At 45.4% G+C, this 26,591-nt stretch overlaps 1 protein-coding gene across 1 annotated transcript in view; it reads left to right on the top strand.

Moving 5' to 3' along the window:
* Positions 1 to 26,591, top strand: part of GAK (cyclin G associated kinase) — a 398,389-nt gene that overhangs the window by 313,683 nt on the left and 58,115 nt on the right. Inside the window, exon 23 of the mRNA XM_030194468.1 lies at positions 24,234 to 24,371. Within this exon, the coding sequence (XP_030050328.1) occupies positions 24,234 to 24,371 (138 nt within the window). The remainder of the gene's footprint in view (positions 1 to 24,233; positions 24,372 to 26,591) is intronic.

The following is a 26,591-nucleotide window of genomic DNA, read 5'->3' as shown; positions in this document are numbered from 1 at the left end:
ATATTTTCTGTCAAAAGAACACTAGCACCCTGCCTACCTATCATTTTCTTTTTTACTTTTTATTTTAAGACTTTTTTCCATACAATAGCAGAACAATAAAAGCTCACAATACTTTCCCTATATACATCTGTGCTTGGTTAGTCTTGTACATCTTATTACTTCATGCTTAATTTGACACGCAGCATAATAGTTTTCTATAATCAACTTAAAAGTCCTAATCCCCTCCCCCTCTAATATCCCCCCCATCCCGCTTATGATTATCAGTAAATATAGGAGATAATTCACTATTGGGATGATCTTTCTTTTTCATATTGGTCCCAGACTTTATGGTACTGAACCAGTGTGCCTTTTCGAATAGCTGTCAGCTTTGACATCAGTCTTATATTGTCCAGTCTCTGCAGCACTCTCTGTGTGCCTGGGAGTGTACCTATCATTTTTTAATAGATTAAGTGCCAGCTTCCCACTGTCCTAAATTCACGAAGGGACATCTTTGTTACATCTCTCCATTCAAATGCCATCAGCTTCATGACCTCTCATGAATCAACCTTATGAGCTGATGGAATCCTCATTAGTAAAGTATCTTGTATGGAAAGGTACCCTTCCTCATAGTTAATTTTGGCTAGGGGATCAGTGAAATTCAAGACCTAGTCATGTATGAACCATACATTTGGTTCTGTCACAAGGTAATTTTATGGACATAAAAGAGACACAACTTTCCATATCAATGCAGAGATACTATTGCCCACCTTCTACCAGAAAACTTATACTTAGCATGCAAGAAAGCTCTTTGCACTCTGGACTTCAAACAAGCTCTTGTTTATTACCTAAAATAGACAGAGTTCATCAGAAAAAGAGTTACCTGGCAGAGAAAGATTGCCCTTCATCCAGAGTCCCTCAAAATCTATGCAGCTCTTCATCTCTAAGCACTATAGATTTGGTATAACAATGGCAAAGTGTTTACTAGCTACTAGAGTCATGTATTCAGTTCTGCTATGAGTAGAATAAAAATTCTTGAAATTTGCATCTTTGGAGAACATGGTTATGGTATCAAAGACGTATAAATTCCAACAAAGCCTACACCAACAGAAGGTGATCTCTCCACAGGAGAAGCGAAAGCCAACACAAACAGTGGATACAAAAAGAGTCCTCTCTCATTAGGTGTTTCCTAAACAAGGTCTTTATTTCACATCAATAAAAGTGGGGTCACTTTTATTGATTTGAAATAAAGACCTTGTTTAGGAAACACCTACTGAGAGAGGATTCTCTTTGTATCAAAGACTTATAACCTGCCAAAACTCCCAAAAGGAATTAAAGGCAAGGTAACAAAAGAAATAAACTGAAACATAAATCAGAATGTAACAAAAAAATAAACCACAATTTAAACGTTATAGAGAGAAAAAAATTGAACAATATATGTCAACTATCATTAGAAAAAAGATGTGGTAAACTGTTCTAGAGACAAATAGCAGAAAGCAAAAATGAACCAGAAAATAATGCTTTAAAACAGATAAATTCAATAGATGAAAAGACAAAAAGCAAGAAATGACATGATCTCAATGAGGTAACATTTTTTTTTAACTCTTAAAACCACCCAAAAAATCTGCAGAGCAGGAACTGTATAAAAATTTAAAAACAAGACATAATTCTAGCTTGAACCAGTAACCAGTGCAACTTTGGCCAGCAAAGGAGAGATACTCTTATACTTTGAACAATAAAGAAATCATTCTACCTGCTGAATTTTGAATCATTAACCATTATTCCTATATACAAGTTATTTCCATAATCAAGTAATGAGAGAATTGACAATTGAACAATAAGTTTAAAATGTTCAAATAAGAAGTACGAACATAACGAACTTAACTTTAAGTTTAAAAAATGCTTTACATATAACATTTTTTATTTGTAAATCCATTGAAGGAGAAGTCTAGAACTCTTGATTCCCGATCAACCTTAATGGAAAATCCATTATTTAACCTATTAGTGCCCAATGTTCCCATACAAATCAATATGTTCCCATATGGCATATTATGGGAACATTGAGCGCTAATGGGTTAGTGTAATGGTTTGTGCAATAATGGAATGGTGAAGCCCAAACTAAAAGATCTTTGTTTTGTCTTAAGTCTTAAGTCTCAGATCTTTGGACCAAGCTACTATGTCCTTTACAAAACACCTGGTCCTTGCTACATACATGCTATGTACTTTTACTTTGCTCTATTGCCTAGTCCAAATCTAAGTTGGGAACGGTACCTTTGGTCAAGTGGTACTAAACAATCTGTCTATGAACTATCATATTTTCACATTCATATGTAAGCGGTTGCTGCTCGGAAGTGGAACAGTTCTCTCGGACTTGGAGAAACCCTGAGCTTGAGAGTTACTCACTTGTGTGCCTGATTTAGCCCTGCCTGTTGATGAAGAAAGGAAAATTGCTTATCTGAAACAGATATTCTCCATTGACAGTAGGATTAATCAAGCAGACATTCTCTTCTACCTCCCCAAGAGTAGATTTTGAACTTTAAATTAATTGAGGAGATGGAGAGGACTACTGCTTGTGGCTTCCTCACAGCCGACTGCTAATCATTACACTAAACTGGGGTGTCCCCCGTCCCCCCAAACCTCTCCCCAAATTGACCCCACCCATCTGTCTACCGCAATCCAATTCATGTCACATAAAGGGGCATAATCGAAAGGGGCGCCCAAGTTTTCCTGAGGACGTCCTCGTAGGACGTCCCGGCGAAGGGGTGGGGAAACCTGTATTATCAAAACAAGATGGGCATCCATCTTTCGTTTCAATAATATGGTCGGGGACGCCCAAATCACCAAATTTAGGTCAACCTTAGAGATGGTTGTCCTTGATTTTCAGCGATAATGGAAACCGAGGATGCCCATCTCAGAAATGACCAAATGCAAGCCCTCTGGTCATGGGAGGAGCCAGCATTTGTAGTGCACCGGGTCCCCCTGACATGCCAAGACACCAACCGGGCACCCTAGGGGCACTGCAGTGGACTTCAGAAATTGCTCCCAGGTGCATAGCTCCCTTACCTTGTGTGCTGAGCCCCCCAAAACCCACTCCCCACAACTGTACACCACTACCATAGCCCTTATGGGTGAAGGGGGGCACCTATATGTGGGTTTGTGGTGGGTTTTGAAGGGCTCACATGTACCACCACAAGTGTAACAGTTGGGGGGGGATGGGCCTGGGTCCGCCTGCCTGAAGTGCACTGCACCCAATAAAACTGCTCCAGGGACCTGCATACTGCTGTCATGGAGCTGGGTATGATATTTGAGGCTGACATAGAGGCTACAAAAAATATTTAAAAAAAAAATTTTTAGGGTGGGAGGGGGTTAGTGACCACTGGGGGAGTAAGGGGAGGTCATCCCCGATTCCCTCCGGTGGTCATCTGGTCATTAGGGCACATTTTTGTGGCTTGGTCGTAGGAAAAAAAAGGACTGGGTAAAGTCGTCCAAGTGTTCGTCAGGGACACCCTTCTTTTTTCCATTATTGGTCAAGGACTCCCATGTGTTAGGCACGCCCCAGTCCCGCCTTTGCTACGCCTCCGACACGCCCTCGTGAACTTTGGTCGTCCCCGTGACGGAAAGCAGTTGAGGACGCCCAAATTTAGCTTTCGAATATGAGAAGGATGCCCATCTTGCGATTTGTGTCGAAAGATGGGCGCCCTTCTCTTTTGAAAATAAGTCTGATAGTAACATAGTAAATGATGGCAGATAAAGACCTGTATGGTCCATCCAGTCTGCCCAACAAGATAAATTTATTTATTTGTTACATTTGTATCCCACATTTTCCCCACTTATTTGTAGGCTCAATGTGGCTTACATAGTTCCGGAGAAGCGTTTGCAGACTCCGGTGTAAACAAATACAAAGTGATGTTGTAAGATAAAGTTCATGTGGCACAGCCACATTATGGGATCGTGCAACGGAAGAGTTGTGTTATGTCCATACCGTACTTTAGTTTTGTTGTGTTGCAGAGATCGGGCATTTATGTTGGATCAGTAGGGTATGCCTTTTTAAACAGGTTAGTTTTTAGTGTTTTCCGGAAGTTTAGGTGGTCGTTCGTATTTTTCAAGGCTTTTTGGTAATGTGTTCCACAGTTGTGTGCTTATGTAGGAAAAACTGGACACGTAAGTTGATTTGTATTTGAGTCCTTTGCAACTTGGATAGTGCAGATTTAGGTACGTTCGTGTTGATTCGGATGTGTTTCTAGTTGGTAGGTCAATCAAGTCAGTCATGTATCCCGGGGCTTCACCATGGATAATTTTGTGAACCAGAGTGCAGATTTTGAAAGCAATGCATTCTTTGGGAGCCAGTATAGTTTTTCTCGGAGGAGTTTTGCGCTTTCAAATCGCGTTTTTCCAAAGATAAGCCTAGTTGCCGTGTTTTGAGCGGTAGGAAGTTTTTTAAAGATTTGTTCTTTGCATCCCGCATAAATTCCATTGCAGTAGTCTGCATGGCTTAGTACCATTGATTGTATCAGGTTGCGAAATGTTCCCCTCGGGAAGAATTGTTTACATAGTAACATAGTAGATGACGGCAGAAAAAGACCTGCACGGTCCATCTAGTCTGCCCACGATAAACTCATATGTGTATACCTTACCTTGATTTGTACCTGTCTTTTTCAGGGCACAGACCGTATAAGTCTGTCCAGCAGTATTTCCCGCCTCCCAACCACCAGTCCCGCCTCCCATCACCGGCTCTGGCACTGTAAACTAGATACCTGTCCCAAATATCTAATGAAATCTGCCCCAGACCGCTTCATAGCAGACCTCACATCCCACCCAAATTACATGCTTCAGCAAGGTCTCTTCCCTAAGGAAAATGGCAATATTCTACTCACACCGATTCCAAAAGACACCAAGAAGAAAACAAACTAAATCACAAACTACCGTCCAGTAGCATCCATCCCGTTCTCAGTCAAACTGATGGAAAGCATGGTAGCCAAACAACTTACAGATTATATAAACAAATTCTCAATACTACACGAATCACACCGGCTCTGGCACAGTCCCCGTATAAGTCTGCCCTCCCCTATCCTAGCCTCTCAACCACCAACCCCTCTTCCCCCCGCCACCCAATTTCAGCTAAGCTTCTGTGGATCAATTCCTTCTGCACATGATTCCTTTATGCCTATCCCACGCATGTTTGAATTCCGTTACCGTTTTCATGTCCACCACCTCCCGCGGGAGGGCATTCCAAGCTTTCACCACCCTCTCCATGAAGAAATACTTTCTGACATCTTTCCTGAGTCTGCCCCCCTTCAATCTCATTTCATGTCCTCTCGTTCTACTGCCTTCCCATCTCCGGAAAAGATTCGTTTGCGGATTAATACCTTTCAAATATTTGAACGTCTGTATCATATCACCCCTGTTCCTCCTTTCCTCCAGAGTATACATGTTCAGGTCAGCAAGTCTCTCTTCATACGTCTTGGAACGCAACTCCCATACCATCCTCGTAGCTTTTCTTTGTACCGCTTCCATTTTTTTAACATCCTTCGCAAGGTACGGCCTCCAAAACTGAACACACTACTCCAGGTGGGGCCTCACCAACGTCTTATACAGTGTGATAAGGAAGAGGCTGTCCTACCCTGGTTAGGCCCCTAGAGGGCGCTGTTCCCCTAAAATGTCCAGGGAGAAGGGCTGGGTGAGTCATTGAAGGGAGCCAGTAAAAGGGGGATAGCAGGAGGTCGCTAGGACCGAGGAGAGCCCTGGGGATAGAAACAGGTGCAGCAGGTTATGGGCTGGGTCCTGTTTGGCCATTAACCACTTAATACCTCACCTGAGTGTGAGGGAAGAGGAGAGCTAGCAGCTGCAGAGGAGGGCTGGTAGCTGAAGCAGAGGGATCCCCATGAGAAGTACTGGCTGAGCCCTTTGGACTGGTGGTGAACTGTGTGCAAAGCAAGGAAGCTGGCTGGGGTAAGAAGGCCCTAGAGTGTCAGGGATAAGAACTGTGTGTTCAAAGAGGGACTGTGTGTCCAAGATGAAAAGATTGTGTCTAGAACAGTGTGTTACCAAGAAGGACTGAGTTAATAAGGCTGGGGTAAGAAGGCCCTAGAGTATCAAGTATAAGAGCTGTGTACTACAAGGAAGGACTGAGTTAGTACTGAGCCCTGATGCCTGTGTGGGAAGGCTCAGGGGGAAGAAATCTGTTGGGTATTGAACTGTGCAAGATGAAATGTTTAAGCTGGAAGATTGCACTGAGTAGGAAGAAATGGTTAAGCTGGAAGAACTGTTTAAGCTTGTGAAAGTGTTTTAAGCTAAGAGAAGTGTGCCCCAGAGACTGGAATAAAGATTTGTATGAGAAAAATCCTGTTGATGAGACCTGACTATGTTTGCCTTTTTGAGAACCAGGTCACCCCGAGTAGAAAGGGGTGGTAGACTAATTTGCATACAATCTGCATACTGAGAACCAGCTCACCCTGAGTGAAAGGGACCTGGGATCTTGAGGTGGGAGCTTCATCTCCACAATAGCCTCATCATCTCCACAACAGGGGCATTAAAACCTCCTTTCTTCTGCTGGTCACACCTCTCTGTATACAGCCTAGCAACCTTCTCACTACGGCCACCGCCCTGTTGCACTGTTTCATCGCCTTCTGGTCCTCAGATACTATCACCCCAAGATCCCTCTCCCCGTCCGTGTCTATCAGGCTCTCCCCACCTAACACATACGCCTCCCTTGGATTTCTCCTCCCTAAGTGCATCACTTTGCATTTCTTCGCATTGAATTTTAATTGCCAAACGTTAGACCATTCTTCCAGCTTGAGTTTGAGTTTCCACATTGTGTGGAACATTTTCTTTGTTGTGGTTGTCACTTGGCTCTCTAGTGTTGTTGCAGTCCATTGTAATGCCGAGGATTTTCAGGCTGTCTGAGATAGGGAGGATGTAATCTGGGGTGTTGAAAGTTGTGGGGTGGGCCGCGCTGTGTTGGGATGAGAGAATGAGACTGTGTGTTTTAGTTGAAATGCATTTGCCCAACAGTCCATGATGTTCAAGCTGATCTTGATTTCGTTGGTGATTTCTGTCAGTTTAGATTTGTAAGAAATGTATATTGTGACATCGTCTGCTTAAATGGAAGGGTTGAGGCCTTGGTTGGATAAAGACTTGGCTAGTGGGGTCATCATTAGGTTGAAGAGGATCGGTGATAGCAGAGATCCTTGTGGTACTCTGCAGTCTGCCTTCCATGGTGATGATATGTTTGAGTTTGATTTGACTTGATATGCTCTTGTGGTTAGGAAACCCTTGATCCAGCTAAGTATATTTTCTCCAATCCCGAACTTATCTAGTAATCTTATTAATATGTTATGGTTTTACCATGTCGAAAGCACTAGACATGTTGAATTGGAAGAGGAGGATGTTTTTGCCTATTGCTATTTCCTGCTAGAATTTGGCTAGGAGAGTTTCTGTGCTGTGGAGGGGGCGAAAACCTGACTGTGATTCGTGTAGTATTGAGAATTTATTTATATAATCTGCAAGTTGTTTGGCTACCATGCTTTCCATCAGTTTGACTGAGAACGGGATGGATGCTACTGGACGGTAGTTTGTGATTTAGTTTGTTTTCTTCTTGGTGTCTTTTGGAATCGGTGTGAGTAGAATATTGCCATTTTCCTTAGGGAAGAGACCTTGCTGAAGCATGTAATTTGGGTGGGATGTGAGGTCTGCTATGAAGCGGTCTGGGGCAGATTTCATTAGATATTTGGGACAGGTATCTAGTTTACAGTGAGTGTTGGAGAACCTGCTGATCGCCTGTGCAACTGTATCGACGATAAGGAAGGCGAAGTTTAACCAGGTTCGGTCAGCCAGGTATTCTCCTGTGTTTGGGCCCAGCTCATTAAGGAAGTTTTCGATGTCAGTGTTGTCCTGAGGTAGCGTGTTGCATAGATTTACAATTTTTTCTTTTTTTTTCCAATTGTAAGTTTTATTCAACATTTCAAGAATTATACAATACAAATAATCTCATAGCCTCAAGGCTACCAAGTCTCAAATGTAACAAAGCTCAACATCAACAAATAACCAGATTGATTTTATTGTCCCAAGGTTTACAATTTTTTCATTGAAATACTTAGCAGGTTTATCTGCAGATGTGATGTCTGTATTCGATGTAGTGACCAAGTTAGTGTCTAGGAGTTTGTTCACGAGTTGGTATAATTTCTTCGTGTCTTTGTAATCTGTCCCTATTTTAGTTTTATAGTATGCTCTTTTGGTCTGTCTTATTGCGTATTTGTATTTTCTTTGTGATTGTTTCCATATGTTGAGTGTGTGTTCGTTTTTTATTTTTCTCCTTGCTCGTTCGAGTTTCCTGGATTGTGTTTTTAGCTTTTTCAGTTCATTGTTGAACCATGGTGTCGAGTTGTGCTTACGTGAAGTTTTTGTTCGTAAGGGTGCTATTTCATCTAGTATGCATTTGCATCTTTTTTCCCATTCCGCGAGGTAGTATTTGGAGTCTGTCTGTGCTGACCATTCATTGTTGTATATCAGTTGCCAGAATGTTTTCGTGTCTACTTGACCTCTTGTGCTGTAGGATGTGTGTTCTTGTATTTGGTGTAATCCCTTCTTCCACCAGTGTAGGGATAAGGTTAGTTTGTAGTGATCAGTCCAGGGTGTTTCTGTCCATTTAATATCTGTTATGATTAAGCTCTGGTCTGTTGAAAGTTTGTGTGGGATAAGATTAAGTGTGTGCTCTTTGACGTGAGTTGCTTGCATTTGTGGCCATTTAAGATCCCATAAGTGGAAGAATTCCTTACATTCTCATGCGTTGATTGAGTTTGGGTCTTCTAAGTGAAGGTTAATGTCTCCTAATACTAGTACATTGGAGTTGGTTACATGTGTTTGAAATGAAGTCCATGAAGTTAGTCTGGCCTTCATTCCAGTTACCTGGAGGAGTGGAGGAGTGGCCTAGTGGTTAGTGTGGTGGACTTTGGTCCTGGGGAACTGGGTTTGATTCCCACTGCAGGCACAGGGAGCTCCTTGTGACTCTGGGCAAGTCACTTGACCCTCCATTGTCCCAGGTACAAATAAGTACCTGTATATAATATGTAAGCCGCATTGAACCTGCTATGAGTGAGAAAGCGCAGGGTACAAATGTAACAAAAACAAACAAAAAAAAGACACAATTCAAATGATCACGTAGGGTTTTGTTGTGTATTCTGATTGAGGCAATTTCAAGTTGAGGTGTCATGGACTCGGCAGTGGTTTTGGTGGTATGCGGGTATAGTAGGATCGATAGATAAGCACTATGCTTCCGCCTCTCTTTTCCTTTCTGGTCCACTGTGTGATTTTGTGTCCTGGAGGGCACAGGTCTAGGATTATGGGGTCCTTTTGGTCGTGGATCCAGGTTTCATTGATGAAAAGTAAGTCAAGGTCTTCTGCCGTGATCCAGTCTATTAGTATTTCTGTTTTGTTTACTGCGGATCTGGCATTGATGTAGCCCACTTGGATTGTTTGGAATGGTTCTTCTGCGTTTGGTGTTGTGTGGACTTCCATAAGTTGTCGTTTCTTTGTTGAGTTTGTTTGGACCCTTTTTTGCATACTGTAGTGTTTGTCTGCATGTTGGTGTTCTTCCTTTGTTTAAGTTGTTGTCAGTTTGATGAGGTGTGGTATATCTGATCACTCTTTTATGATTATATAGTATGGGTATAATGTTACTTTCTGCAAGAGGAGTGGTTAGTGTTATGTGGATCAGTGTTAAGGAGTAGATTATTAAGAGTAGTTTTAAGGTATTCATTTTGGTTTCTTTTCGCTGTGGGCTGCTAATAAGACCGTGTTCTGAATGCTGGATGCGTGATAAGGCTTTTGTTCTTTAGTGTGGGGTCTGGTGTTCTGGTCTTGTGTGTTATTTCAGGCTTAGTCTTTGGTTAATACCGTGGGGTTGTGTTTGACTGTTGTGCTTGTGGACTTGTCAGTCAGTGTGGTCTTGATCCCTGGCTTGGTGGGGTATTTCATCTACAATCCAATGGTGGAACGTATTGTTGTTGGATGGTCTGTTGATTGTAGACAGCCCGTCAGTGCGGTGTGGTCTTGATCCTAGGCTTGATGGGGTACATCCTCTACAATTTGATGGTTTAAATTTGTTATTGTTGAATGTTCTTTTGACTGTAGACAGCCCGTTAGTGCAGTGTGGTTCCGGGTTCGGGAGGGGAGGTGCGTTTCCTGGGTCTGTTGGTGAGATGCCTAGAGATGTTTGTTTGTCTCCAGTCAGATTTGCTTATGCTTGGGGGTTTTTTTTAATTATTATTTTTTTTTTTTTCAGGTATATTTGTGTATGTGCATGAGGTTAGTGAATGACTTGGCTTTTCTTTGTGTATTACTATTTGATATCTTGTCTGCTTGGGTTTAGGCGATGTGTGGCTGTGTGGTTACCTTTTGGTTGGGCTGTGTTGGGCCACTTTCGTTGTCTGCCTCGTCAGTTGATGAATTTGATCTGCGGTTTGGAACTCCCTTGGATCCTGCCGTTGATTTTCTTGCCAGCTGTTCTGACTGGTCGCTTTTGCTTGTTTGACTCTTCGGGTGGTATGTTGGTGCTCCAGTTCAGGTATCCCTTTTCCTACCGTGGATTTCTTGTCAGCTGTTGGGTGAAAATTACACCCATTTACTCTGTTTTATGTTGGGGTTTTTCGGGCTCATCCGACCCCTGAGTGTAGTGTTTACTTATTTATTTATTTATTTATCACATTTGTATCCCACCTTTTCCCATGGATAACAGGCTCAAAGTGACACAAACCCTCCAAACTTATATCTACTAGAGGGAAAACTAATGAAACCAGTTTCTGGTCTGAGCTGAAGAACTTGATGACTTCTAAGATCCCATCCCAAAATTCATGTAAATCTTTCTGGGACACCAAGATTAACCTAGCTCTCGATAAAATTGCTCCTATCACTTTCAAAAGGATCAGAGTAAGCAACTCCCTAACCAACAAAACACCTGGATAACTGCCTTCCGCCACTACAAATCTAAAATAGCAAAAGCAAAATGATCCTATTATATTAACCTAATAGGCCAGGATTCACCAGACAATAAAAAGCTGTTCACCTTAGTCACCTCACCTAACGGCTATCCACGTCAAGATTCACCTTTGGCCCAAGATTTAACAGACTACTTCACCAACAAGATCACCCAAATTCGGTCTGAAATCTCCAAATGTACCTCATCCATGGAACCCACAACAAACCCGTTCATAAACCCAAACACCCCCACCTGCATCACTCGGGTCTCCAGGGCATACCATAATTGGGCCTCCTTCCAATAACTGGGTCAGGACGAAGTAAAATTGCTCCTGCAGTAATGTTCCAAATTGCAACTGCCCCACATCCTTCTTCCAGTCAATCCCACAAGAAGTAGCCCATTGGCTGACTACCTAACTGAACATGCTCCATCCACATGGATATGGGTAAAATAGTTCTAACACCTATGAAGTGCACGGGCCTAGACACCACGTTGCCCACAAACTACTGACCAGTAGCCAGCATACCACTCTTCACAAAGATTTTGGAAACTTCCATTAGCAAGCAAATGTCTTTATATTTAGACAGATTTTCTTTAGTGGATGATTCACAGTTCGGCTTCAGACCTTCCCACAGCACAGAAACCTTGCTGCTTACGCTGACCACTTAACGTCAAACATCATCTCTGCAAGGGCAGTCAAATGATCAGTGGCATTTGATGCTGTCAATCATGCGTTACTGGTTGAATGACTGGAACACATAGACATCTCAGGCCCTGTTCTTAAATAGTTCAATAAATTCCTCTCAACTAGAAGTTACTCAGTTAACCAGCTTCATCCTATCTCCTGAGACTGGACTCCGAAATGTAGAGTCCCTCAAGGATCCCACTCTACCTGATCCTGTTTAACCTCTCCATGTCCTCTTTGGGCTCTATCCACTTGGGGCAGGAGAACTGCTACTATCTTATGCCAACAACATCCTCCTCCTCCTTCCCAATATCCACTGCTAACCTCAGTTTCACCCAGTCTGTAACAGCTGGGATGACTGTTCTGGGGCTTTCCATGTTAATATGAGCGCTTACCTCAACTGATTACAGGGACCCGAGATTCTTCCTTCCCCTGGTGCTCCTTGTCACCTAGTGTCCATGATGGGTTTGGTATTTACGTCCTACAATGTGAAGCGGCTCAATTCACCTCATAAGCGGCAGTTATATTTTATTTGAAATAATTTTTATTGAAGCATGACAGCAAAAATTCACATAGTTACATCTCAGATTCTGACCCCAGCTGTCCATATAGAGAGAGTCCAGAAGTGACTACAAGTATTTTATCCCTTTAACCCACCCATATGCTGCATGGAAGACTAAACTTGTCCGTCAGTGGAATAGCCGATTTCTAACAGTGGGCTGCAAAGTAGAACCGAAGCGCTCCCAACAGTGGCAAAATCTTTTGCCTGAGGGAGAGGAGGCCTCCGAAAAAATCCGAGCCTCCACAGCCAGCAAAGAAGTCATTTGGATCCTCCAAGACGAAAAGGTAGGGGTCGAGGGCTCCCTCCATTGTTGTAAAATAGTCTTTTTTGCCATCAACACCAATCTCCCAAAGAAATCTAGGAGGCCCGAAGGTGCAGATGTAGGTAATTGATAGTCTTCAAACATAATCTGTGGGCCCTTGTGGAGGGCACAGCCCCATTGTATCTCAGTCTCTTGTAACACTTTTGCCCAAAAGCCTTGTATCCTAGGACACAGCCAGAACATATGGCCCAACGTAGCAGGGGTACCAAGGCACCTCGGTCAGTCCTCTGAACTCGCAAATCTTGCCTTTTGAGCCCTGCACGGCGAGATGTAAAGTCTCAAAGAAACTTGTACTGTAATTCCCACAATTGAGCATTGCAAGTAGTTCAATATATCTGCCGCAAGCAGGTTTGGATGTGCTGGCCGGACAAATGTATTAACAAATCCAAATTCCAATTTCTAGCCAGCCGTGTATAATCCAACTCTGGTGGAGAATCCTGTAGGTACTTGTGGTGAAAGGCTAAAGGCACCAGATTCTGAGAATTCAATGTGAATGCCTCACTCAATGTCTCCTGAACATCCTCACACAAATCTTCCCAGGGCAAGCTGTTAACATAATGCTGTAGTTGAAAATGTGCAAAAAAGTCTATGGAGGGCAGCTGATAACGAGTGCAAAGCACCTCAAAAGATTGCAGTTTGCCATCGTCCGCAAGCAGCTGGGAAAGATAATGAATCCCAAGGGTTTCCCAACGAGTAAACACCGATGAGTCAGTACCTACAGGAAAGTCTGGGCTGTATCGGATTTCCAAAAAGGGAGTCACCACTGCCGTCTGCACAGCCATCTCCAAACTGCTCTGGCTGCAGGAATAAACAGGTTAAGATGTAACATAGTAGATGACGGCAGAAAAAGACCTGCGCGGTTCATCCAGTCTGCCCAACAAGATAAACTCACATGTGCTACTTTTTATGTATACCTTACCTTGATTTGTACCTGTCCTTTTCCGGGCACAGACTGTATAAGTCTGCCCAGCACTATCCCCACCTCCCAACCACCAGCCCCACCTCCCACCACCGGTTCTGGCACAGACCGTATAAGTCTGCCCAGCACTATCCCCGCCTCCAATCCACCAGTCCCGCCTCCCACCATCGGCTCTGGCACAGACCGTATAAGTCTGCCCAGCACCATCTCCGTCTCCCGCCTTCGGCTTTGCCACCCAATCTCGTCTAAGCTCCGTGGTGGGGAGTCCTTCGGTATAGTGTGTATCTGCCAGCTGAAGTTAGGTTCCAGTCCAGACAGAGAAATCATTTACATTCCTGAACCAGTCATTGATATGTCTCATTGTACAAGCTACCGTTAGGTGTCTTAAATTTAACAGACCTAATCCCCCATGTGATTTGGGTTTTTGCAAAGTTGAAATGGGTAGGCGGGCCCTTTTCCCCTGCCACTGGTATGCCTGCAACATTTTGTTCAGTGTTTTTTCATCCTTGACACGCAAGAACAAGGGTAATCTGGAAAACGTACAACCATTTCAAGTCCTGTGGTATGCACTCTCGGGATTTAGCAAGCTATCAGACAGAGAGTTTTTCCCCATCAGCAATTTCCTTGTCATCAACAGCAGATGAATCCATTAACTGATGGGTTGTATCCGCCTACCAGCAGGTGAAGATAGAGAACACTGAAAGTACATGGTGTTCCTGGACGCCCAGCCCCCTCTGCCTTCAGTATATCTCTATCTCCCAGCAGGTGTGGACGTCGCTTTCTCAGCTCCTGGATTTCTGCCTGGGGTGGCTCTTGTGCTTTGCCAGTAGAGTGGGGGGTGTTGTGACTGGTGATGCCCACTTTAAAGGCATACTTGGTTTTCCTTGTCCCTGCCTTATCCCATTCCCCCGTCTCCCGGAGTTTCTCTGTGGCTGCCTGCCTCTAACTTTCCTAACAGTAAAAAAAAAAAATCTGAGGCTTTCTCCAGAGATCCTGGTTCGGTGCAGGTTGACCAAAGCTCATTTGACTCGGTCTCCTGAGGTGAGAGTGGTGCCCAGCTCCTCCGGGGAGGTTCCCGCTGACAGCGCTATGTGTGGGGTAAGTTTTGGTGCGAAGGCGCCATTTTGTTTTCTGTATTTGATGGCTGCTGAAGGGGTTAAGCGCTGCTCCCACGAGGGGAAATCAGATCAGCAGCGGGACTTTGCAGCACATGCTGCCTAGATGCTAATGCTGGCACGAGCATGGTGGGCGGAGATTCTTCCCGCCCGACAGAGTTGGCAGCGGGCGCCATCTTGGAGGCGCCGCGTGACTCGACCCTCACGGTTGCGGAGGGGTCTGAGTGCAGGGGGACGCCTCGTTTCAAGGTTTCTAGAGGAGCTATTGCCTCCGCTTCCCCCAATGTGGGGGCGGATGAACAGGGTGAGTTTTTCTCCCCTGAATTTGTGCTGCTGATGCATAAGGCTTTTATGTTAAAACTAGGAAAAAAGGCCCGTTTCTGACACAAATGAAATGGGCGCTAGCAAAGTTTTCCTCGGAGTGTGTGTGTTTTACAGAGTGTGTGAGAGTGAGTGAGTGTGTGATACAGAAAGAGTGAATGTGTGAGTGTGTGTGACAGAGAGAGTGAGACTGTGTGCAAGTGTGTGTGTGTGTGTGAGAATGAGAGTGTGTGCCAGGGCCCCCTCCCTTCCAGTTTCAGGGTCCGGCCCCCGCCCCCTCCCTCCCTCCCAGTTTCAGGGTCCGCTCTCCCTCCCACCCACCCAGTTCCAGGGTCTTCCCCCCCTCCCCCTCCCTCCCAGTTCCAGGGTCTCTCCCCCTCCCTCCATCCATGTTTCTGGTTGCGCCTGGCCCCCCTCCAAGTTCCAGGGTCTGGCCGCCCACCCTCCCACCCAGTTCCAGGATCGTTGCCCCCCCTCTCTCCCTCCCTCCCAGTTCCAGGGTAGTTGCCCCCTCTCTTTCCCTCCCCTCCAGCCACCCACCTGCAACGTTGTGAAGCTGACTTCGTGGCTTCATTGAAGTGAAGGGTTCGTAATTTTCGTCAGGTTCGTCGCTCTGTAACCATCTCTATCGGCCCCGCCCTCGCGCCTCTGATAGGTCTGCCGCCCTCGACGTCGAAAAATGATAACGTCGAGGACATCAAAACGTGATGACGTCGAGGGCGGCGGACCTATAAGAGGTGCGAGGGCGGGGCCGAGAGAGATGGTTACAGAGCGACGAACCTAACGATCCTTACGAACCCTTCACTTGAAGCCACGGAGTCAGTTTCAGAACATTGAAGGTGCCTTTTATTATAGTAGAGAAGAGCACTGCCTAAGGCTCCTGACAATTCCTTTCGTACTGGGTTGTCTCCAGTTCTTGATAGCCCAGCGTATGCTGGAGACTTTTTTTTTCTTCCCCCAAGCTTTTGGCTGACGCTAAGCGTAGACGAGTAAATACCCCGTCTGAGGGGGACTCTTCACTCTGTTCTCCCCCGTGGTCTAGTTTCGGGGAGTCGGACTGATGATCCAGACGAGGGTGGCTGCTTGCCACAGTTGTTGGGTGACCCTAAAACGGTTTGAATTTTCCACCGCAACAAGCTGCCAGCTCTCATTTCTGATGCCTTACAGGCCCTTTGTATTGAAGAGCCTGACGAGGGCGCTGCTGCTTCTATTAATCCTAGGATGGCTAGTATTAAGAAGCCTTCTCAGGCTTTTCCTGTGTATGCTTCCATCCAAGAGCTTATTTCAGCTCAATGGTCATACCCTGATGGTCCCTTAAAGGTGGCCAGGGCTATGTGTCACCTTTACCCTTTGACGGAAAGTCAGTTGGCCCTCTTTGGGATGATTAAATTGGATGCGTTAGTCACGTCTGTGACTAAAAAGACTACTCTCCCGGTGAAGGGAGGGGTCACTTTGAAAGATATGCAGGACCGGCGGCTGGAATCAGCGCTGAAGCGGTCCTTTGAAATCTCGGGCCTTTCCTTACGGGCAGCTATTTGCAGTTCCTATGCAGCCCGGGCCTGCCTTTCCTGGTTGCAGCAGGCAGTTGAGCAGCCCGCCAATGGAGTGGGTTCCCTTGCTGAGGTCGGCCCGCGTATGGAGTCTGCCCTGTCTTTTTTGGCTGATGCCCTTTATGATCTGGTCAGAGCTTCGGCTAAGCAGATGTCGGTGATGGTTGCTGCCCACCATCTTCTTTGGCTCCAGCATTGGGTCTCTAAGCAAAGGCTGGTGAGGTTACCCTTTCGGGGCCTTCTTTTATTTGGGGAGGATTTGGATAAGATTGTTAAGGACCTAGGGGGCTCTAAGTCCCAACGGTTGCCTGAGGATAGGCCGAGGCCTTCTTCCAAAAGTCCTTCTTTTCCCGCCTCTTCCAGGCCACGTTTTCACAAAGTTCGCTGGTGTCGTCCGGGGCGCTCTGCGGGGTTTGGTCAACGTACCCGTTTCCAGCAGAGGAACTCCTTTCGTTCGGACAAACGCGCTGCGGCATCTGGGCAACGTCCAGGAGTTCAGGGGTGTCCTCCACAATGATGGGGCGCCGGTCCACTCGTCGGTTCCCGCAGTAGGGGGTCATCTCTCCCTCTTTCTCGAGGAGTGGACCAAGATTACTTCGGATCAATGGGTCCTGGACCTGATCAGAGAAGGTTACCGACTAGAATTCGCTGCCCCGGTGGGAGACGCATTTTTGGAGTCCTGATGCGGCACTGCCATCAAGCGGGCAGCGGTAAACGAGACCTTGCAGGTGTTGCTGAAGCTCAGAGCGGTGGTTCCGGTTCCTCCCGCCAAACGCGGCTGCGGTCGCTACTCCATCTATTTTGTGGTGCCTCGAAAAGGCGGGTCGGGTCGTTCAGACCTATCCTCAACTTACGCAGAGTCAACGAGGCCTTAGGAGTGCGACACTTCCACATGGAAACCCTGCACTCCATCATTGCAGTGGTACAGCCAGGAGAGTTTCTCACGTCTCTGGACCTCAAGGAAGCGTATTTGCATATTCCCATCTGGCCTCCGCATCAGCGATTTCTCCGGTTTGCGGTATTGAGCCAACATTTCCAGTTTTGTGCCTTGCCTTTCGGCCTGGCAACTGGCCCTCAGATTTTTTCCAAGGTGATGGTAGTGGTGACTCCCTTTCTCAGGCGAGAGGGTATCAGAGTTCACCCTTCTCTCGACGACTGGCTCATCAGAGTGGATTCGGCAGACGAAAGCCAATTTGCCACAGCCAGAGTTGTTACAGTTCTTTTGACTCTGGGCTGGGTAGTCAATATGCCCAAAAGTCACCTGGCCTCCTCTCAGTCTCTCAAGTATTTGGGGGTCCGGTTCGACACGGCTTCGGGGTTCGTTTTTCCTCCCGACAACAGGCGTCTCAAGCTTCAGAATCAGGTCCGCCTGCTCCTGCGGATGCCTCGCCCTCGAGCTTGGGACTTTGTTCAGCTCCTGGGATTGATGACAGCCACCATAGAGGTGGTTCCCTGGGCAAGAACTCACATGAGGCTGCTGCAGCTTGCTCTGCTTCATCCATAGTCTCTGATTTTCCAGGAATACCAACGTAGACTATGATGGCTTCCGGCGGCCCAGCATAGTATGGATTGGTGGCTTTCCGACAGCTTGCTGCGGCAGGGGATGCCACTGGCTCTTCCTTTTTGGTGTCTGGTGATAATGGATGCCAGCCTTTCGGGCTGGGGAGCTCATTGCCAGGGACGCTATGCTCAGGGTCTGTGGTCCACCGCGGAAGCGGGATGATCCATCCATCACTTGGAACTGAGAGCGATATTGCAGGCTCTTCTGGCCTTCCTCAGGACACTGAAGGGTCTTCCTGTCCGAGTTCTGTCAGACAACACGACAGCAGTGGCCTATATCAATCGTCAGGGCAGCACTCAGTGCAGGGCCCTGGCTGCGGAGGCATCTCAGGTCTACGACTGGGCCAAGCGCCACCTAGAGCTGCTGTCCGTGGCCCACATAGCCGGTCAGAGCAACATACAAGCCGATTTCCTCAGCAGACATCAAATCGACCCGGCAGAATGGGAACTGGCAGAAGTTTTTCTTCAGATTTGTGCCAAATGGGGGACTCCAGGCTTAGACCTCATGGCGTCAAGCGTAAATGCCAAAGTCCCTCGCTTTTTCAGCAGAAGGAGAGATCCTCGCTCAGCGGGGTTGGATGCCCTGGCTCAACCTTGGCCCTCGGGCCTCCTGTTTGTGTTCACTCCTTGGCCCTTGATAGGATGAGTACTACTTCAGATTCGCCTGCACCGAGGATTGGTGATTCTCATCACCCCGGATTAGCCAAGGCGTCCGTGGTACGCAGATCTCCGGCGGATGCTGGTGGATGCGCCTCTTCATTTGCCTCGGTTCCGAACTTGTTAGTTCAGGGTCCGGTGACTATAGAAGGTCCTTACCGCTTTGGTCTTACGGCCTGGCTCTTGAGAGGACGCAATTGAGGGACAAGGGGTATTCTAATAAGGTTATCGCCACGCTCTTGCAAGCTTGCACGCGGTCTACCTCTGCAACTTGTGCTTGGATCTGGCGCACTTTTCGTGGTGTACTCCAAAACAGTCTCGCTTTTGCTGGACTTTTTGCAGGACGGGCTACAAAAGGGCCTGGCCTACAATTCCCTTCGAGTTCAAGTGGTAGCGTTGGCCTGCTTCCGGGGGAAAGTCTCCGGCTTGTCCCTTGCTGTGCATCCGGATGTTGTCCGATTTCTCAAAGGAGCGCTTCGTCTCCGTTCTCCTTTGCGGTCGCCCTGTCCGGCTTGGAACCTGGGGCTCGTGTTGAAGGCACTCCAGCGATCTCCGTTTGAGCCTCTTAAACGGGCTTCTGAGAAGGATGTGACTCTCAAGACAGTTTTTTTTAGTGGCAATGACGTCGGCAAGAAGAGTGTCTGAGCTTCAGGCTCTTTCCTATTGGGATCCTTTTCTACAGTTCTTGGAATCCAGGATAACTGTTCGTATGGTGCCTTCCTTTCTGCCTAAGGTGGTTTCAGCTTTTCACCTGAACCAGCCCACTTTTCTTCCTTTTTTTTTTTTTTGTTACATTTGTACCCCGCACTTTCCCGCTCATGGCAGGCTCAATGCGGCTTACATATACAGGTACTTATTTGTACCTGGGGCAATGGAGGGTTAAGTGACTTGCCCAGAATCACAAGGAGCTGCCTGTGCCTGAAGTGGGAATCGAACTCAGTTCCCCAATTCCCCAGGACCAGAGTCAACCAACCTAACCACTAGGCCACTCCTCCACCCTTCCTTTTGTAAGGAGGAGTTTCCAGACTCCTTTGGGCAATTTGCACCTTTTGAATGTCCGCAGGGCTCTGTGGCAGTATCTGCAGATGTCAAATGAGTTTAGGAATTCTGATCATTTATTTGTTCTGTTGGCAGGTCCCCGACAGGGGTTTCCGGCGTCGAAGGTCACTATAGCCCGCTGGCTTAAGAAACTCATTTTTTCTGCTTGTCTGCTTTCAGAGCGGTCGCTGCCTGAAGCGTTTAAAGCGCACTCTAGGAGGGCAATGTCCTCTTCGTGGGCTGAAACGGGTGTCTTTTCTCTTCAAGAGATCTGTCGTGCGGCTACCTGGGCTTCTCAGCTCTCGTTTGTGTGGCATTACAGGCTGGATGTGGCAGCGCGGCAGGATGCGCATTTTGGAGCACAAGTGCTTGCTCGCGGAGTTGCCTGTTCTCACTCTACTTAGGGAGTGCTTTGGTACATCCCATCAGTTAATGGATTCATCTGCTGTTGATGACAAGAAAGGGAAAATTAGGTTCTTACCTTGATAATTTTCTTTCCTTTAGTCACAGCAGATGAATCCATGATCCCTCCCTGTCTGACTTTAGTTTTTGTACAGATGTTGCATACAGGCATTGTGCCTCATAGGGATACTTGAAGACAAGCTATCAGAGTTACTACATTCTGTTTTTATTGCAGGAGGTTGATAACATCCCTCCTTTGTTTGGTTATTGCTCCAGTTCAGGGGCGTTTGTTCTCTGTGAGGCAAGTTTATGTTATTTTGCCTTTCTTATTCACTCTGCTTTGGAAATTTCATATACTGAAGGCAGAGGGGGCTGGGGAGAAGAGAACGCCATGTGCTTTCAGTGTTCTCTATCTCCACCTGCTGGTAGGCAAATACAACCCATCAGTTAATGGATTCATCTGCTGTGACTAAAGGAAAGAAAATTATCAAGGTAAGAACCTAATTTTCCCATTTCTTCCATTCTTCCATCCAATATGCCCCTGGGTTTGCACCACAGGATTCAAAAGTGGTCTTTTGTCGCTGGGAGGGAAGGGGAACAGGGTTTTGGTTAAGTTAGAGTTGGGGGATCTCTTTTGTCCTTTGGTCCTTTTCATGATGGAGATGGTCCGGAAGATTCTGTTTTTTGTTAGTTTTTTAATTTTTAACTATCTGCAGCTTCGTGACTTCATGGTCCGAAAGGTTTTGCCTCACTGGGTAAGGGAGAACTTCACTCTCCTTCACTTTCCAATTGGGCTGTGGTCTGGGGCTTATTTCCCACATTTATAAGGCCTTGTTGCTCTCATCCCCTTGTCCAATGAGTCATGAAGCTAAGTGGGAGATGTTGTTACATACTCCCTACACTCAGGGGCAGTGGGCTCTAATTTATGTTAATTTGCTTAAAGTTTTGGTTGCCTCAAATTTAATTGAACATGGATATAAGATATTATTTAATGATGTTTATTAAAAAGCTTGATATCCCTCCATTTCTGAGTGCAGGTCATGGCAGCTAACAATTAAAACAAATACAAATTTATAAAAATATTGGAAAAGAACACTAAAGTAAAATAGAGTAGCAAAAGACCATTCAACAAGCGTCGTAAACATTTGCAAACTATAAATAGATCAAAGAGGTCTAGGAGCACGTTCTGAGCTGTTGAACAGGCAGATCTCCATGAAGCCCAAAAAATATCAAGGGGGTATGGATTGAAAGCTCTATCAAAAAATAAGTTTTTAACAAAATCTTGAATTTAGTAAAAGAGAACTCTGATCGAATGTAGGGGGGCAATGAGTTCCAAAGTGAAGTGCAAGGAAATAGAAAGCGAGGTACTATGCCCCTGATTGTCTGCAAAGAATGTATGGAACTGGAACAGGGTTGTGCTGGAGGGAGTGTTGGCAACGAGGTACCTTTGCATATATTTTGTGGGATTGCCCTAAGGCACAACGCTGTTGGGGTATGGTGATATTGCGAGAGATACTTCAAGTTACCGTACCTTTGGACTTGGGGATCTTCTTGCTTAATGGACAGCCTCCAGGGCTTGAGGACAGTGTGCAACAATTAGTGGCCTTGATTGTAACGGTTGCTCGACTTCAGCGTCTGCCTGGAAACGTGTGGACCTCCCTTCCTTGAAAGCGACTTGTCCAGTTTATAGAGCATATATAGCTTATATCAAAGCTCACAGCCCTGAAGAATGACTTTGTGGGTGCTTTTGTTCTAGTGTGGCACTCTTATCAGGAGTGGAGAAGACTTAAGTCCTCATTTATTTTTTTATTTTATTTACATCAATTTATATACCGTATCTTATTGCTACTGCAAGACAGAACGGTTTACAATTTATAAAAAAAAAAGCAGTACAATAAGTACAAATTGGACAAACATTAGAACTCCAATCATTACAGGAAAGCACAGCAAACCCAACAAACTAGCTACATAAGATGAAAACAATATAACTCATGATTAATACACAGGAGAACACTGCAGATACAAAATTAAATACATAATATAATCTACACAGACAGATAATACAGTTTTGACTTAGTATATATTACAGATGCCCATTTATAACCTTTCTTCCATTATTCTAAATTCTGATCTACATACTCGATAAAGTAGAAGGTTTTCAAAAGTTTCCGAAAATGAAAGTAAGATTTCTCAAGTCTGATCTCTTTTGGAAGGCCATTCCAAAGAGAGGGAGACAGATAGAAAAAAGCCGAATTCCGTGTAGATTCCCATCTAGCCCTAGCAAGAGGAGGAATCACTAACCTGTTATCTGTCAGGGATCTAAGGGTTCGTGTGGCAGTGTAAGGAATAGTTAGATTTGACAGATAGTCAGGATTTAGTGTATAAAAGGCCTTATGGGTCAAGACTAAGGCTTTAAACTTAACTCTTGCTTCAACTGGAAGCCAATGCAGTTGATGTAGCAAAGGTGTTACTCTGTCATCCCTCCGGGCCCTACAAATCATACGTGCTGCAGTATTCTGTATTCTTTGTAATCGCTTCAAGCTAGCTTGGGTGATCCCTGAATATATGATATTACAGTAGTCTAAGCGTGAGGTAATATAAGCAGATGTCAACGTTTTAAGGGAATCCTTACTAATTGAATTCCTAACTGACCGAAGTCTCCTAAGATGGAAAAAAGATTTTTTCACTACATCAGATATTTGTTCCTCGAAAGTCAGAGCAGAATCAATTATAACCCCAAGGTATCTAAAAGATTTAACTGTAGGGATATTCTTGCCAAATAGCATAGGTACCACTGCTGGACATGTGCCCTGTCCTACTATCCAAGATGTTATAGTCTTATCTGGATTTAATACTAATTGATATGTTGTGAGCCAGTCTGCCACTTTATCCAGACAAATTTGTAGTGGTGTAAGATCCATATTAGATGGTTTAACATAATGTATAAGAAGGAAATCATCTGCATAAGAATAAAAACTAATACCCATTGTTTGAATGAGAAGTGCCAAGGGACTGACATATAGATTAAACAGTAATGGGGACAGGACCGATCCCTGTGGAACCCCACATGGTAAGTTGTATTCTGTAGAGGACGATTGCTGCTGAACTACTTTAAATGACCGTTCGGTAAGAAAAGATATAAACCATTTCATAATTGTCCCTGAAATGCCAATCTCACCTAGTCTATCAAGAAGCTCAGTTTGTGGGGTTGGGGGGGATTTTTCTTTTTCCACGTTGCACCAGGCGGGATGTGGGTTGGGAGGGGTCGGGAGATTACTGGGGGCTCTGCTGTTCATGGTAGAGGTGTATTGTATTAGCTCTCTTTTGCATTATTGGTTGTATTTGCATGTCTACTCCAATAAAGCTTAGTATTTATTAAAAAAAAAAAGAAGAAGTGCTGCAGATGATCTGGGACAGCCTGTCACAGAGACTGATCGACACGGCCATTAAGAACTTCCCAGAGCGACTGAAGACTTGTGTTAAAGCTGGAAGTGGACAGTTTGAGCATTCAGTGTCTGTGAAATTCTGACACATCAATTGTTTTGTTTAAATGACATCATTTTTCTGTGTTTTAGCTCGAACATTTTTAATACGCAATAATTACTAGGTAGTAACAGTAAAATGGTAGTAACATCAACATAACTTAAGATAATTAATGTTCTCTTCTGTCAAGCCGCGCAGCAATGCTGACAGAGCCCATTCAAAGTGAATGGGCTTTGTCAGCATTACCGCACTGGGATCCACTAGCGCGGCTTGATAAGAAGCCCTAAATATTGTTTAATAGTGTATGAAATTCAGTGAGAAATTTTACATACTTAGTCATCTGAGTGGTTGCTGAAAAAATGGGAAAAAACGCTATAGATTTACTTTTATTTTGCCTCATCCTGTGAGTATGTGTATGTGCGTATATCCTGTGGTGTGTGTGTATGTATGTATGTGTGTATATATATATATATATATATATATATATATATATGTGTGTGTGTGTATATATAGACAGAGAGAATTAGGTGTCTTGTGTCTTGCTTCTTTTCTGGCTTTGTTTGTACCTCATGAATTCTCACATTCTGTATAATATATAAATATAAATAATCAAGGACTAAAAAAAAGAATGGTAAAATTTGTAAAAACCTTTTTTTGCACATTTTTCACAGGCTATCTAACAACTGAGTCACCTAAAATTGTTTCCTCTGCAAGTCAACCAGATCTTTTGAGTGGATGGGAATCCTGGGCAGCTTCTCCTAATACTACCGATGTGACCACATCTAAACCTCGGAAGCCAGCATTTGAAGGTATTTGATGAAGTTCAGTTTTAGTTTTTGTTGCCGCAGAGTCTATATTAAATGAATAATATAAATATCCAAGTATGATAAATTTATTTCTGTATTCTACTAGACCAATCTAGGTGAACAATTTATATTCCCCTACCAGCAAATGAAGACAGAGAACATTGACCATTCAGTAATGTCATCACCAGTATGAGGAATGGTGCATCCCTGGAACTTGCCAGTGTTTCCCTGCCTCCAGCATGTGGTACAGTTTAGACTGGTGCAGCAGGATTCTTTGAGACAGGCCTGTCCTAGTGATGATCATCCTGTGGCCTCTGTCAGCTCCTAGAGATCAGTCAACTATCCTTTCCCCAGGTTGAGCATGAGTGGCTTGGTCCCTCGAATGCCCTGAACCTTATCCTATGGGCCTTTGTTTGCTGCAGCTAAGTTGTCTAATGCTGGTAGGCTACCTGATGCCAGGACTTAGACCCGAGGATATCAGTTCTGAGGGGAACACATTCAGAGGTGGTAGGGGGCCACATTGGAATTCTTACCATGGCTGATGAGTCAGAGGTTTGCTAGCTATGTGTTCCCCCCCCTGGTTTGTTGTCGTTTGTTCCCATCCCTGGTGGTGGACTGGTCCCTTATAACTCCTGCTTAAGGGTTACAGCTTGGGGATGATTTCAGCGATCCTGGGTCCAATTTCCCCTCCTATGCCTACCTGCACACCACCGCTGCCGCCTCACTGGCAGTCTCTACAACAGATTTAAAACAAAACAAAATAGTCTTCATTGCCAGAAGGTTTGACTTGATGCAGGCTAAGACAGGATTAGACATTTTTCGAGCTCAGCTTCTCCTTCAAGGGGAGTACGGGGGGGGGGGGGTAGGGTGAAGCCTGGGAACTGGGAAGCAGAACTTTCCCAGAGTGCCTAAGAAACTCTGTCATTGGCCCCTATGGGAGCTGTTGCTGTCATTAGTTACTCTTCAGGCACAAGTAGTGTCACAACTGTGAGGAATGATCCGGAGTAGTGAACCCTTGAACCGCTGCCGGGGACCAGCAGCAGCAGGTGAACCACCCAACAGGAAGCGAGACTAAACACAGGCTGGTACAAGATTCAGGATTCTCAAACAGGCTTGGCTGGACAGAACTCTGGAATGGACTTGGCTGGACCTGGATGCAGGAACAGACTTGGCTGGAACCACATACTGGAACGGACTTTGCTTGGCTGGAAGCAGATGCTGGAACGGACTTGGCTCGGCTGGAAGCAGATGCAGGAACGGACTTGGCTTGGCTCGGCTGGAACCAGATGCTGGAACGGACTTGGCTGGGCTTGGCTGGAACCGGATGCTGGAACGGACTTGGCTTGACTTGGCTGGAACAGGATTCAAGATACTGGAACAGGCTAGGCGGGAATGAAAGCTGAAAGCAAACAGGGCAGCCACAAGTAGGAGGGGAACTGAAAATAAAGACAACCAGGGCAGACACAAGCAGGAAGAGAACAGAAGCTAAAGACAAACAGGGCAGACCCAAGTAGGAAGGAAACTGAAACTGAAAATAAGACAAGAACTAGCAGGGCTGGAACTGCAACTAGCACTCAGATGAAAACTCATCTGAAGACCTCTGTTGCAAAGGCAAGGCTGAAAGTTCCCAGGTGCTTAATAAAGGCAATTACAGATGAGGTCACAGGTGAGGCTTGGCACAGAAGCACCAGGATAAGTCTGGAGTGCTGGAACATCAGGACTGGAATGAACTCTGGAGCGCTGGAACATCAGGACTGGAATGAACTCTGGAGCATGTCTGGGAAACAGGAAGAAGACAGTCCACAGCAGCCATAGGCCTGGTCACCCAGAGGCAAGGTGAGTGTAGCCATGGAATACAGTCACAATCGTGACAAAAAGATGCCAGGAGGGGGTGGATAAAGTGTGTCACACAGCCACACTCTTTGAGGTTTTCTCAGGGCAGAAGGCATGAGCTAACTGTTTTCTCAGCTCTCTCCCAGACAGGCTGTGCCGGTGGCTTATGCCTACCTGCACTGCCAGTTACATGGAGCTCAGTGATAGTCAAAGGCCTGTGCCAGTGGTTCCCATTTTGTGTAGTTTCTGCAGTAGTGGACATGGCAGCCATTTTCTCGGGCAGCACATTTTCTCAAGCAGTAGGGCTCTCCTGGCTCATTGAGATACCATCATAGAAATAGAGGTGGTTGCCAAGGAGCCCTGTTAAGGCTCTTTCCCATGTTTAAAATA

This window comes from Microcaecilia unicolor, chromosome 2, assembly GCF_901765095.1.
Source record: "Microcaecilia unicolor chromosome 2, aMicUni1.1, whole genome shotgun sequence".
Taxonomy (NCBI): domain Eukaryota; kingdom Metazoa; phylum Chordata; class Amphibia; order Gymnophiona; family Siphonopidae; genus Microcaecilia; species Microcaecilia unicolor.
This window is presented reverse-complemented; position numbering and strand designations above follow the sequence as displayed.